Here is a 15,055-nt window from a genome sequence, read left to right as displayed (position 1 = left end):
ACTCTGATGTAACTAATTACAGCAAAACTTGTTTTTAAAGTGCTCAACACTGTTCAGTGGCGGTAATCCCTGTCTCTGTCACGTTTTTGTGATGCTGCAGGGTGAGTTTCTATGACAAAAACACTATAGCTGGACAAGAAATAACCATGGCACCATGGCAAAGCCTGTATTTCCTCCTTTTGGCTGCCACCCTTTCTAAAGCAAGCCACCTCTGGGAACAACAGGAACAACGTTAAGGTGCACAAAGGCACAGTGGTGAATCCACCATCTTCTTGGGTTCCCATCCATTGCTGAAACAATATAGAACAGAAAAGCAGAGCAGCCATTTTAGCTGTGGGTCAAGGTGACGAGCCACTGAGATCTGCGTGGATGCTGAATTAGGTGCTGGTGCACTGAACAGGGGCCACACAATTCTCCCAAATACGCAACCAAGTACCAGGCTGACCAGCTAACCAAGTGAAGAAATGTGTCCTGTGGAAGAAGGGAGGTACCTGCTTGGCAGATCTGTTGGTAAAAGTATAAGTACCAGGCTAGTATCAGGCAGCAAAATTGCGAGGGAAAATTGCATTTGTTTACTTTTTGGTAGCTTTTTTCATAAAGCAAACCCTTTTTGTTGTGCAGAAATGGATGATGTAAATTTACCACCTTTCTGCCAAATTACGTCTTTCTATTCATCACCAGTTAGTGAGAATCAGGATTGAGGGAGGTTATTTTTAATATTGACAGTATCGCTCCTTATTTTTTTTTCTTGCATACACATACTTGACACAGAGGGAAGATAATGCAGTCTAATGCTTCATCATTTGAAATCTGATGGGACAGAATATGGTAATGGGACTCAGAAAGAAAAAAAACACATTAACTGATGATGATTTTAAGGGAAAATTTAAGCTCTTAATTTCTATGGATTTATGGCCTGCTCCTCCTTCAATAAGAGAAATCTGTTTCAATAATAAGATCAACTGGGAAAGGAAGGTAGGAAGTGGAAGGCTAAAGATGGCTGTGATGTGAAATACATGAACTACACGGACGTAACCGCAATTTTCCTCCTTCCCAATACTTCAGGGTAGAGAGACTGTGACTTGAGATAGGTTACTTGACTCTATCAGTTTTAACAAAATTCCTTCAAAACTAAAGGCAGGGCAGAATTAACTTAAGAAAACGGTTTCAGATTGTTGAAGACATTTGGTAGCATTTAGCTAGCTCAGCATCCTGAATTTCAGCCAGTTCAGGGTTGATTCCAGCCCTTCACGTCAATGGATCGGGAGAGGGACATTGCCAGGGGGCTGGTTTTTAAAGCAGCCTTTCATACTCTTAAGGAGATCTTCCATTCACACCTCAGTGTGATTAATTCCATCTTCAATGGATTTAGTTGCTACATGTCATTTTCTCAACCCCAGAGCAGCTGGGTGTTTTTAAGATTTCAACATGTAAGAGCCAAGAAACAAACTACATGTTAAAGCATGGAAGCTGCAACTTCTGCTAATTATTTTACATGCTCAGATATGCAAATGGCAGTGAAGTAGATGCTTCTTTTTTCTTCCTTTTTTTCTTGTTCCTCATCGTCTCTTCAGATTTGTGTCAGGACAGGGAAACAGCTTTCCCCTGTACCTAACTATTGTTTTCCTGCTGGTATCTTTTGAATAGTAATTCCAGCCAATGATGATTGCTTTTGTAAAAAGATATTTACAAATCTGATTTTTGAAAGACGTGAATCAAACCTTAGCATGAGAAACACTTCTCTCTGTATTCCAAGCAGGATCACAGCTTGCAGTCCTGAACGTACCCAGAGCTCCTTAGTCAGTGTCAAGCCTAACATAGACTGCACCATGTTAAGCCAGTCTATTAAATGTAGACTTGTTCAAGTGGAAACAGCAGGTTCACACCTCTCATCCTCCTGTTTTGCAGGTGGTAAGGTGAAGGTGAAAGGAAGAGAAGGTGGAGATGGAACTGCCAAATCATGCCAAACAACTGCTACTGCAGCTGAACCAGCAACGAGCCAAAGGTTTCCTCTGTGATGTGATCATTGTGGTAGAAAATGCCCTGTTTCGTGCCCATAAGAACATCCTGGCAGCCAGCAGCATGTATTTCAAATCCCTTGTCCTGCATGACAACCTGATTAACTTAGACACAGACATGGTGAACCCCACCGTGTTCCGGCAGATCTTGGACTTTATTTATACTGGTAAGCTCTTAACGACTGACCAGCCTGGTGAACAGAACTTTAATGCTCTCCTCACCGCAGCAAGCTACCTCCAACTGCACGACCTGGCAGCTCTCTGCAGAAAGAAGCTGAAGCGGAATGGCAAGTCCTTTGCTGGCAAGGCTGGTGGCCTTGGTGTTGGGAGATCTGCCAGGAGTCAGAGACTTTCCACTGCTTCTGTCATCCAAGCTCGCTATTCAGGGTCAAATGAGGGGTTGAAGGGCTCGCACTCAAAGGAGCTGTCAAAGGGAAAGCTCTCCGATGACGAGGTCTTCATCAGCAGCTCCAACCAAGAGAACTGTCACTCCTTAAGCAGGGGAGCCAGTAAGAACAGCGGTGGGGGCAGCAGTGCGAATGGGAGCACTGGCGACCAGGAGCTAGGCCTCGACCTGTCCAAAAAAAGCCCGTCGCTCCCTGTTGCAGCCTCCCATGATGACACGCAGCACAGCGAAAGCCAGCACGGCTCTCCCCAATCTGCCTCAGCCCCCGCAGCCAACAGTGCCTCATCGTTCGACGAGTCTGGAGTCGGAGCCCCTCACAGCATGGCGGACAGCAGCGACCCCATGGAGATGGATCTGAGCGAAGAGTGCCAACACTCATTGACGGAGAGCAGCCAGCGCAAGGGCCTCCGGCACTCGTCCCGCAAGAAGGAGTGGCTCAAGAAAGACAATGCCTTTGACCGAAAGGAGGGGGGCAAAGACAGGGATGAGGGTGAAGGGCTGCCCAACGGTATCCTGCTGGGGCCCTTGTCCAAGTCCGTGGAGCGGAGTCTGGCCGGGGCCTACAGTGCAGACCTACCCTACCCATGTAAGGAGGAGGTGGAAAATGGCAAGGAGAACAGTGACGACAGCGGCCAGAGTGAGAGCGAGAGCGGCGGGCATACTAGTGCCAACTATGTTTACCGGCAGGAGGGGTTTGAGCCAGTGGCCTACGGTGACAACCTGTATGTCTGTATCCCCTGTGGCAAAGGCTTCCCCAGCTCCGAACAGCTCAATGCCCATGTGGAGACGCACACCGAGGAAGACCTTTACATCAAGGAGGAAGGCACGTATGGCGGCAAGGATGAAGCCGAGGATTTGTCCAACCCCAACCAGCCCTACGCCGCAGAGTCCCGGCCCTTCAAGTGTTCAGTGTGTGAGAAGAGCTACAAGGATCCAGCCACGCTGCGGCAGCATGAGAAGACTCACTGGCTGACGCGGCCCTTCCCTTGCAACATCTGCGGCAAGATGTTCACACAGCGGGGCACCATGACACGGCACATGCGCAGCCACTTAGGGCTCAAGCCCTTTGCTTGCGAGGAATGCGGGATGCGCTTTACCCGGCAGTACCGACTGACAGAGCATATGCGTGTCCACTCAGGAGAAAAACCTTACGAATGTCAACTGTGTGGTGGGAAATTCACCCAGCAGCGCAATCTGATCAGCCACCTGCGAATGCATACCTCTCCCACATAAGCCAAAGACTCCAGAATGAGCTTCGAGCCCATCCGCAGTGATTTACCTTTCTGTAGACTTGCTGCTTAAAAAAAAAAGAAAAAAGAAAAAAAAAAAAAAACAAACAAAAAAGGGGGCAACTCCCCATACTCTGTTCAGTCATGGGAGGCCTAAACAAATGTAGCTTTAACATTTAAAAAAAAAAGTTCCTTTTTTCCCTTTTTTTAAAAAAAGAAAGGTCCACAGCCAAGCTGATGCATTTAGTCCAACTCTTCCCTCCAAATCTTGGTGATCTGGCAAGAAATGCCATTTTTTTTGCACACATTGACTTCATTGCCATATTGATTATCTGGAGCAGGTAGGGGGACCATGGGGAACTTTCAACCTCTGCTGGATTCCCCCCTCCTTCTCTCTTTCCTTTGTTTTGCTGTCACCCTACTCACCTCTTCTCTTAAAACCAAACTCAGTAGGGGCATTTCTTGCCATGAAAAACAAAATGAAGTACACCTTTTCAGTGGCCTAAGTAGCTATGAAATAACATAGCGTTGCATTCACAAGTGCGGAAGCTGTGTCTGTGGACCATCTCACAGGGTTGGCAGCCCCTTTGGATACTGTGGGAAAGCCATAGCTGTGGTCAACCCACCACCCTTCCCCCGGGCTGGCGATGGTGGGGAGAGCAGTCTACCTAGGTGTGCACCAGCCAGAGTGCTTCACTTAAAGAAATGGCAATGCCCCCTCACCATCCCTCCTTCTTTTGGTTTTGATCTTTATCCTTGGCACACGTAACCACACGCCACCTTTTCCCACGAAACACACAAACCTCTTCTGCCTTACCCATGACTGAACAGGGACTGGATGCCCTGGGAATTTCTTTCAGTGAGCAGGGGGTCGTCTTTACTTTTCTAGTAGTTTCGTATGAATATTCTTTGCTTAGAGGTACTTGTTTTATTAAAGGAAAAACCATTGTAACGTTTATGTGAATGTTTGAACTGGAAGGTCTGAGGTTAATTCTAGGGTGGGTGGGCGGGGAGGGGGTTTGATGTAGGCTGGACTTGCTACAAGTTCCTTAGGTACTTTTTTATTATTTTTTATTTTATTTTTTGTGTGTGTGTATGTTTTTAGCTTTCCTCCCTCACTAAAGAGCGAGTCTGTGTTGACAGACTTGTTACCTTTGCTACCTCTTGAATTCATGAGAACAATAAGATGGTTAGTGAAAGATTAGGCTTTTTTTTCCTCTTATTGTAAGTAATTAAATGTATAAAAAGTAGAAGCTAAATTAAAGTTAAGGGATTTTTACCACCCCGTCCTTCCATCAAAAGTCAGCTAGAGAAATGTTAAAGCAAAGCTTGGCCAAAGACAAAGCAAAAAATATGTTGAGCCAGAGGCTGTGCTGGCTGCTTGGACTGGCTCATTCACAGTCTCTTGGCTCTTTGTAGTCACTTTTAGATAAAAGAAGAAAACTTCTCTGAGCTTTCTGGGCCCTTTCCAGCTTTGTTTATTGAATCTGGATACTATGGGGAGGGGAAAATGTCCCCCTCATCTTCCACTCCCCCAGCACATCTGGGTCAGTCTGTAAACACCTGGCAGGACAGAGGGTGAGGGCATAGCAGCCTATAATTTACTAGAATCCAGAGTGCAATAAGGTGGGGGAGAGGAGGAAAAAGCAAACCAAAGTGTTTCATATCCTCCCTTTTAGACAATTTAACACACGCACACAAAAAAAAAAAGAAAAGAAAAATGAAAAGAAAAAGAAACAAAATGTTCTTGCAACATCTGCATAAGACATCACAGCCAACAGCTGCTATTGGTTTAGGAGAGAAGACAGAGAACTTAGCCCACCGATTCTTGGCCCTCTTGACTTTGTTGGCGTGACCTTGTGGAAAGCTATGGCTTACTTCAAGCCTCCTGTGACTGTGGTGGTAAAAATTCACAGCCAGTAGAATCATCCCTTCTGCATTGAGTAAGGTTTACACTTGTGTTTTTTCATTTGTTTGGGTTTTTTTTCCACTCAAACCAGTATAGTCTCTATGCGTAAGGTTTACCAAACCTCACATTTTGTCTTTTTTAAAAAAAACAAAACCAATTTTTTAAGTTTTGACCAAAAAAGAAGAAAAAAAAAGAAAAAAGTGAGCATGTTTGACTAAAACAAAGAAATATAAGCTTCATTTTCTATTGTGTTTTTTTTTTTTGGTTGGTTGGTTTTGTGTTTTTTGTTTGTTTTTTTGGGTTTTGTTTTTTTTGTTAAGGTAGACTAGTCCATAAGAAGTTTTTGGGTCAATTGAATGAACTGAGGAAACTGGAATCCAGGCTCCAAGCAATAGACAACCCAAAGGCGCTGAGCCTTGGCCTGGTGTCACGTTACAGGGAACACGCTCGCCCCTCTCTCCCGCCGCGCTCCAGTGTGCTTCTCCCAGTGCCATTGTCTGCTTGCTCCCAGACGCCTGCGAGCTGTGGAGCGTGAGAGGGGAGCATGGACTTTTGTTTTTTTCTAATTGTGCCGAGATGCGCTGTTTTCTTTTGGGGGGTTAACTGGGTTTTTAGTGTCTTTAGCACTTCCACGTTTTGAATATATATTGAGTTCTTTTCTCCTTGATTCCTTGCTGACCCCCCCAAGAATGTCCCCAAAATAATCTTTGGGGAGGACAGGGAAGGCCTTGCCATCTACCTTTTTCTCAGCAGGGCCCAGGGACAGCTGTGCAAGATTAGTTCCTAGGCACTTTCACCCTGCCTTTACCTTCCCTCCAACCATCCTAAACCTGAGCTGAATCCCATGCTGGCTTAGGCTGCGGCCAGATCAGGCTCTCCTTGCTGCCAGCTGGCTAAGGACCCATCGAGTCCAGATTTTCAAAACAATTTTTAGCTCCGTTTGTGAGAAGGGCATGGCGGGGGGTGAGCCCTGTCCCCCGCTGTGGGTTTTGGATGCGGGTTTCCCCCATTCACTTGTGGCCCCGCAGTTTACTGAGATGGGTCCACCACTGCTGTGGCACATGGCCAGTGATGGGGACAGCAGGCCGGTGTCCGTGCAGAAGCCGCCCTTGGGACAGCAGCTCAAGCGGTGACCAACTGAGCCAAGCCACGGAGCAGCCCAAGGTGCGAGGAAGCAGTGAGCTCCTCAGTGGGCAAATAACCGGCTCCCTCTCACTGCATTCCATTTTTACAAGCATGTGTGTGGTGATGTAGCCTCTCCCCCTGCCCCCAGGCCCCCTCTTCACTTACTTCTTAAGCCTCGAGAATCATGTTGAAGTTTCAGGACCCAGTGCTATTTTTAAAAAGTTTTTTCACAGTGTCTTTTTTTTACTTTATCCCCTCCCCAGCACTTAAACAATACGACATAAAGTCTGTGTACAGCAAGAGTATTGTACAAAAGGAAATTCTGTTCTTTTTTCAAGTAGCTGTGTAAAGTTGTGTTCCATAGATTGAGTATAAACAACATTTTCCAAATTGTGACAGTAATAATGAATAACTAATAATACTCAAAACTTCAGGGACTGTTTCAGGCCTGCTTGGGGCCTAAACACTCAACTGCATTTGTACGACATAGTATTGTATCAAACATTTTTCTGTATTTTAATGAGAAAGCAAAACACTAGTTTCATATTTAAGATTTTAAGAGTTTTAGGGTTGGGGGGGAGGGAGTTGCATCTTTGTTTTTTTTTTATTTTATTTTAATTTTTTTTTAATACACAAAGAGCCTCAAGAGGAATAAAACAATTTAAAAACAAACAAAAAACAAAAAGAAAAAAAAAAAAAAAAGAGGCCAGGCAGCTTAAGTATATGCTTTAGTCACTTAGTTCCAGAATGTTTTCGGAATAACAGGAAAAAAAAAAGATAAAATAGCAAAAGTTGTATAAAAGAATAAAGAAGCTCATACCCAAATTCACAAAACTATTTTTTAAACCAAAGCACATTTGAATGAGTATGGAACCTCACTTGGCTCAGAAAAGTACTAATATATTTATCTCATTGTTTACATAAACTTTTACAGTTTCAGACCTCAACAGATCTAGGGGCCAGTCAAAATTAATCTTTGCTTTTTCCGTTGGTTTGTCTCTGAAGGCTACGCAGCTTTCCCCAGCCTGCTAGGGGAGATCTATGTCCCAGCCTGTGTTCCAGCACTGCTCGGGAAGGGTGGGGAGAGGGAGGGCAATTAGAAATATGGCACATAGATTTTTTTTTTTTTTTTTTTTTTTTTTGTCTTCAACCCATGAGAGATGTTGCTGGGAGTGCGACCCAGGCACTATTGCGGAGGCATTCCAGCCTACCTCTTCCTCAGAGAAGTCTGAGGGTACCGAGGGGGTAAAGAGAGATGCGAGAAGCTCTAGAGATAGAGAAGGATGTTGTCAGAAGATGGTGGGAGCTGCTGTACCCAGCACATCTCCTTAACATTAGCCATGGGGAGCTGGGCTAAGCTGTTTTCCAATCCTTTACTGCAAAACCTCCAAAAACAAACTCCTGGCAAAAAGCCCAGCTCTGTGCATTTGGGGGAGTTAGCAGGAGCCACAAAGATCACAGAAGACACCAAAGAGCTATTGACACGCAGCTTCTGTGATGCTTTGCGGCTGCTGACATTGAAGAGTACGCACAACCGAACCACCCCTCTGCGCCGGGCAGGGGCTGGGCAGAGGTGGCTGATCTCCCTGCAGCAACTTGGGTAGCTTTAATGGTCTGGCATGAGGGCGAGAGCACGGGCACCTAGCTGCCTCCTCCTGCTCAGAGCTGTGCTGGGGCCTGAGCTGTACTGTTTGGACCATCTGAGCCCCCTTTTAATTAAACAGCTGGATAGATTCACTCCAGACCTTACAGTCATGCGCAAAGAGCCCAACCAAAACTCCTAAGGCTTTCTAGGTGGAAACCTAAGCTTCATTTGCATGTTAGAACAGTCTCAAGATGACCAATGAGGATGGTTTGCTAAAATACCACTGAAGCCAAAAAAAAAAAAAAAAAAACAACAAACAAACAAAAAACAAACAAAAACACTTTAAAAAAAAAGCTTCCCATCATTAGTCTTGACCCTATGTAGCTTTTACCTCCTACACCAAAGCCACCTCAAACATTTGAGGGGAGGCTGATGGAAAATGAAATATTAATTTTGCCTGGTCTTAATATCTAACAAAGATGGTGCAAACACTATTTGACAGTGTTGTTTTTGTATCAATATGTATGTGCAGTAATGAATGTATTTATTTCTCAGATTCTGTATGCACAGTTTTGCAATGTAATTCAGAAAGTTGCAAACACAAAGATGTGTCCGCAGGGTCTTCTCTACAGGATTTCAAAAAAATGAAAAAAAATATATTAAAAAAAAAAAAAAAAAGAATCTCAGAGACTCTCAGCATAGCCATAAACCATAACCTGTGAAGACAATACAAAGACTGGACTTTTGTAGCTTTGCATAGAAGAAGAATTTATGTTTTGCTGTATTTAAATGTTTCCATTTACAGTGTCACTCTTTTAAGATTCCTGTTTTCGTTTTTGGTTTTGTTTTGTTTTTTTTCCTCTCTCTCATGTGTGTGGAAAGCATTGTTTTCAAGCAGTGCAGGTTCAAAGTCTGGGTTAGCAGTATTTTACCGTGTCGCTTCAGTTCTGAAAAGCAGGAATATGGGTCTTGACCAGGGAAACATCCAGCGCACTCAGTGAAACAAAACAAATTCTGAGGTGACTGCTGGCAAAATCCGGAGAAGGTACAAGTCATCAGAGGAATGGTTGGGTGCTTCCAGTTGCAGCTTGTGACTGAGACAAGTCTATAGTCCTGCCTGAAGGTCAGCACGTAGCTCCTTTGCTAAAAAGCCCCCCTCATCCCTCACTTACTGTTTATTGTGGTAGCAATAAGGATCTCAAAAGTGGGGAGTCGATGCCTAAGACAGCTAGAGGAAGCTTTGTGCCAAACCCAACAGCTTCTGTGCCATCTTGTGATGGGCCTTGCAAACGATACTGAAACATCAGACTCCCTGTAGTGTAAGGTGGTTAGAGACCCTGGGAAAACCTGTACTTTACAAAGCCTCTTGTTCCAGTATTGGTGGAGTTAAGCGTTATGGACCTGCTACAGCCTTAAAAATTAGCATGAAGAAAGGGTGTTTGTTGATTTCTGGATATTTGCCAAATTCAGAAACATTTCCAATCAGCTGTGCTGGAGTTAAGGGAAAAGCAAATAAAAACCAAAAAGATAAAACCTCCCTACATTTTAGATGGGTTTGAGAGGCTCTAGATAGTAAACAGCTAGCTCTCCCCAGACAGTGGAAATGCTCATCATTGAGATGGCATGTTTGAATAAACATTTGTTTAAGTAAGAGTTTAAGATCTAAATGTGCTCTGACCTGTAATTCTGGGATAATTAAATAGACTTCTAGCATTTTTTCTTAGTTTTTGTTTAAACTTAATGATTTTCTCAACATCAGCAAAGTCTCTCAATTTATTGTAAACACCTTTCTTTTCATAAGCTTCCTCTTGCACTCCAGAACTGGCCATACTGTTGAAAAAGCAAATGTAGGGGTTGCTTTCAATAGCTGAAAGTAGCTTGTTGCAATGGTTTCAGTCCCGTGGTACTTTATTGTCCTGATTTTAGTACAGGAGACAAGCAGGCAAGCAATAGCTGATTCTCAACCCCTTACCATTCCTCATGTTTTGCATTTTTTCAAAGTAAGGTAAGAAATTTCACCTTTGATGATTTCCTGTTAGACTCACTAAATCTGCTCCTTTCCTTGTAAAAGGAAAAGATTTGGGATCCCTTGTGAGGCAGTTCCAGCTCTGCTGTAAGGCTCCTAGCTGGACATCCTAGTCAGGAAGGCTTCCTCGTTTCAGCTCTATTTCATCTCTGTGCCACAACAGAATTGCTATTTATTCTGCTTTCCTTGTTTTAACTAACTGGACTCAAAAATACTGAAACATAAGTTTAGAGCTAAAAATGTGGTTTTTGTTTAGTTGTCTCCTATCACCGTCCTTTTCCTCCTCTCCTTCCCCAATTTTCCTAAGTATTTTGAAGACCAGTGTTGAACACATAGGGATCAATGGATCAGTGTTTTTTGGAACAGAGCAGACCCTGTGGGATGCAGTAGGGAAGGTCTAAAACAGAACACTTCATGCTACATTTGTTGGCAGTTAGGGGACACACTTCATAGCGCTTGCTTTCCCTGAGGAGTGGGACATTTTTTAAAACTCTCTCATTCACAAGTCATCAATCGAAGCACCTAGCACAACTGTTGCTCTATCTTCCACAGGAGTTTTGACTGGCTGGGGATAACTTTTCTATTAGGAGAGGATCTTGTTCTGGCTGGCTGGGTATTTCTCCCTATTTTATTTTAATATTTTAAATACAACTGAACAAGGGATGTTGCATCTTTTTTTTTTTCCTTTTCTTTTTAATTTTAAGCCTTAACTATCAGTCAGTCTAGGAGTCCTGGATGTTTCCTGGGGAGGGGAAGCAAAGGGGAGGGCAAGGGAAAGGCCAACATTCCTGCTGCAATGTTCTGTTCATTTCCTTCAAGAGCTTGAATTCAGGTCAGAGCCACACATAGTTGTGGCTTCAACTCAAGTGTCATATAAAAAGATACAGAAATTATAATATGATCTCAGCATTCAGAAATTTGCAGTCTTAATGTACAGTGATGAGAAACTGTTATTTTATGATCTTTTCATTAAAAGCTTGATTGAAAAATTACATCTTTTGCTCTAGAGTTCACCTTGTTCCTATAGTTGACTCTCTCCATGTTTTCTCCTTCCTCATTTATTCTCGCCCAGGGATCCGAACCAGCTACTTCACAAGGCAGACCCTCACACACACATACATAGTCTAAAGAGCTGCACACATCTTCTCATTTTATGCACCTATACACTTTGCTCATAAGCCAAAATCTGATAGTCATTACAATATAAGAAAGGATGAATTGCACGGGCCAGGCTGGCGTATAGTAAATGCGCAGGCAATGGATACTGGAGGAATCGTAATTTCACTTTTTTTGTTGTGACCCTGAGCAAGTTGAGGCTCTTTCTGAAAAGTTACCCCTGTTTTGTCCTAACCACAGTTTGAAAGCAGAGTTTGTCAGAGACGGTAGATGGACCTGCCGATCCATAAATCCCTTCAGTCTATTCGGGCTGTAAGTCTTAACTCCCTGGGCACATCTTTGAGGAGCAGAGAAGCAACTGAGGCAGAAAAGCTTCCTAAAGTAAATTATGGTTCTCCATCCACCTGTGGTAAAAAGGGGAAATGCTTCCAGGGAAGACAGCTGTAAGTAATGTCAAAAGCCCCCACTGCAGATTTCAACCTCTCAAATGTTAAGATCCAGACATTTTTCCTTGGGCAGGTTAAGTGTGACCCTAGCAAAATTAATGAACATTTCCTTGGCCTGGGTTCTTAACAGTGTTTTCTAGTTCCCAGGCCACCTTTTTGGATCTAAGGATCCTTCAATAAAATACCTATTTAATGGAGACAAATTAAGTATCTTCACCATAATGCAAGAGCCAAGCCTAGTATTTTGCAACATTTTGCTTTGTCACACTACTCATCACCACAGTTTTGCTGTTTCTCCCAGAGACTGTTGGATTGCCTTAACATGCAACAGAGTAACCCTGGCGTTGAATTAATGTATTTCTTTTTTCTTCTTCTCCACCCCCCCCCCCCTTTTTTTTTTTTTAAACACAACGCTGACTGTATTTTAAAGTGACTGACTGAAGGAGCTTCAAGTTTAGTCAGTTTTCTGACAGGTTGCAAAGTCAGCAGCACTGCTAAGAAAATCATTTTTATTAGTCCTTGGAGATGTGTTTTACCCAGCAAGGTTAAAGAGAAGGACAAAAATGAACAGAAAAACAGATGAAGAGTTACAGAAAACCAGCATCTTTTTCAACAGCTCAGATGTGGTAATAAGCCTGTACTCTTCTCCCAGCTACCAGTGACTTGTCTTTTCCTTTTTTTTCCCTTTTTTTCTAATTTCTTCTGGAAGTTTTTGCTTCCTGAAACCCATTTCTCTGTGGCAATAGTGGTTTCCAGCATAGTTAACAGATTGCATGTTCTATTTTACTTTCTTTGCCGTGGTCAGTTCCTTTCCATTTCATAAGATCCTGTGACAACTATACAAAACTCTTCATATAATAACTCACAACTGAAATGCAGCTGCCTCTGCAGTGGAACACTGAAATATGTACAACTGAAGTGCAGAGTGCAGGATGTAAAGGATACCAGATATGTCTGGAATGCCTGGGAATTTGTGCTTTCTTTCCTCTGCTTTCATGGCCCCCATTTATTGGTAGGACTTCTTTTCTCCCAAACCCACACTTGCTTTCTCTCCACTACTCTTCTCCCTCTTGAAGAGCAAACAGACATCGGGTCAAACCTTTGAATGATAGGTTTCATTTTTGCCTTTCTGCAGGAAATATAATTTCATCAAAATTGGAACTTTTCTATGGGAGCAAAACTTTTTTTTTAAATGAAATTTTGTTTGAGCCACTGTTGAGGTCCCTTTTGGACCCTGCTGAGTAGATACAGATGCAGAATGTTTGTTTGTTTCATGAGAACTCTGATGACTGATATTGCATTAAGAAGTTACAAGGGAAGGACAGGGTTTTCTTAAAAATAATAATTTCAGGTCAGTAAAAGCCAAAAGACTAGCACCTCACTTTGCAAATTATTTCTAAAATATGCCTTCATCCTGTTTTGTATTGGGGAGGAAAAAAAAAAAACCCAAACTTTGAAGCACTAGAGGTTTTATCTGCAAGTAATGCCAAATTTTCCAACAGCTCTAAGAATGCTGAAGCTATTACCAACTATTAATTTTGTGTATCTACCTGGGTTTTGTTTGTCGGGTGCACTCAAAGTTGCCCAGGTTTAAACAAATTGATTTTGTATGCACTTGTGCAAAGCCTGCTGTGTACCAAGTTTAGTGTGACCTGGCTTAAATCAGTAATAGCTAAAGCTAGTGCATTTGCCTTAGCAAAACTCATTGTTCTTTGTCTTGTTCTTTTCTTACGCAGTGGGAGCCACCTCCTGCAGCCCCCTGTAAGCTGCACCTTGAGAATCCAACTGAAGGGGCTCCCACAGGAGAGGCTGGCTGCTGTCAGCAGAGCCATTAAGTCCCTCACTACTTCCATGTAGTGTATATATAGTCTTCAGCTCCCAACTCAGGACTACGGGATCCTTTATGGCAGGAAGGAAACTACCTAAAACGCAAATAATGCAATGGTTGCATCCAGTTGGGAGCCTAGCCCCTAGACTGCAAATGTAACGCTGCTTTCATCCATCTCTGCACATTACTGTTTGCCTCAGGTCACAGCATGCTTCTGGTAACACTACTGTTTCTTTGTGTTAATTTCATTAAGTCTGTGTTCTTCCAGCATCTGAAGCCAACACCCATCCTATCCCTCACCTTGAAGTACCTGGATTACAAAAACTGGCAGAGAGGGCCAAAAAATACTTCGAAGTTTGCTATCTGGACCAAAATCGCTTCCCTCTACAACTCCTCTGGAGGCTGCTCTTGCATCAGTTCTGCAGTTTCCTCCCTCCTACAGGTCACCACACCACATCTTCCTTCTTTCCCTTCACAGGCTCTGTAGCAGTGATCAGGTTGGTTTGGGTTTTTTTTTTTCCCCTCTTCAGTTGTGCTTAGTGATGAACACAATTGGAAACTGCTGCAGAGCAAGGTCTGAATCCATATGTTTCAGCTCGGTAGGCTGAGCCAGTTGTAAGAAAGCACAATCTCCCTGCAATTACAGTGCATCCATAGCTCCAATACTATAGAGTGAAAAACATTCATCATACTGTCTTCTGCTGTTCCAGGTGCTAAGAAGAGAGGCCAATGTGGCTAGTATGTATCAGCCTAGGAGGTGATTGATGGTCCTGCCTACTTCCTTTGCTTTCTGCCTTCTCACCGTTTTGCCCCTTACCTTAGTTTCTTGCTTAGTTACAGAGAGCACTGGGAGAGAAGAGATGTTGCAGGGCTCTCTCAGCAGGAGACGGTAATTTTTTTTTATAATCTGGCTCTGAAGCAAAGGCCTAATTCTCCCTCTCTGTTCTTGTCCATCCTCTCCTTCCTGTATACAAACATTAGATTTTAAAAAAAGTAGACAGAATCCTGTGTCCCTTGCCTCTGGATTCAGAATCAGTCGGTTCATTTACTTTTGGTTGGAGATTTTTGAATTTGATAAAAATCAAGAACTCTTCCAGAAGTCTGACTTGAAGCAATCAGCACTTAAGGCTAGTAAAAACATGACATAGCCTTCCTCCGATTTCAGAGGACAGCGGTGGCGGAGCAGACACTAACTCTAAGATTTTTTGATCAGTCTCCCTGCACAGCATGTGTGTGCATTGTCCAGTTCTTTGATGTGCACCTACTCCCCAGTACAGGCGCTGAGGATTCAGACGCAGGAACCTGGCCAGACTACATAACCACATCCCCTGGCTGTGGCTGCACAGTGAGCACTTTATGAGCGCTAG

General features: G+C 43.4%; 1 protein-coding gene across 10 annotated transcripts in view; it reads left to right on the top strand.

The window, feature by feature from the left end:
• Positions 1 to 4,645, top strand: part of HIC2 (HIC ZBTB transcriptional repressor 2) — a 74,842-nt gene extending 70,197 nt beyond the window's left edge. For all 10 annotated transcript variants that reach the window (XM_082324891.1, XM_082324889.1, XM_082324888.1 and 7 more), the window contains one exon: positions 1,909 to 4,645. In XM_082324891.1, coding sequence (XP_082181017.1) covers positions 1,945 to 3,657 — 1,713 coding nt within the window. In that variant the 5' untranslated portion in view covers positions 1,909 to 1,944 and the 3' untranslated portion in view covers positions 3,658 to 4,645. The remainder of the gene's footprint in view (positions 1 to 1,908) is intronic.
• Positions 4,646 to 15,055: the final 10,410 nt, after the last annotated feature.

This window comes from Platalea leucorodia (assembly GCF_965183815.1).
Source record: "Platalea leucorodia genome assembly, chromosome: 12".
NCBI lineage: Eukaryota > Metazoa > Chordata > Aves > Pelecaniformes > Threskiornithidae > Platalea > Platalea leucorodia.
Note: the sequence above shows the minus strand (reverse complement) of the source record. Positions and strands in the feature narration are given on the sequence as shown.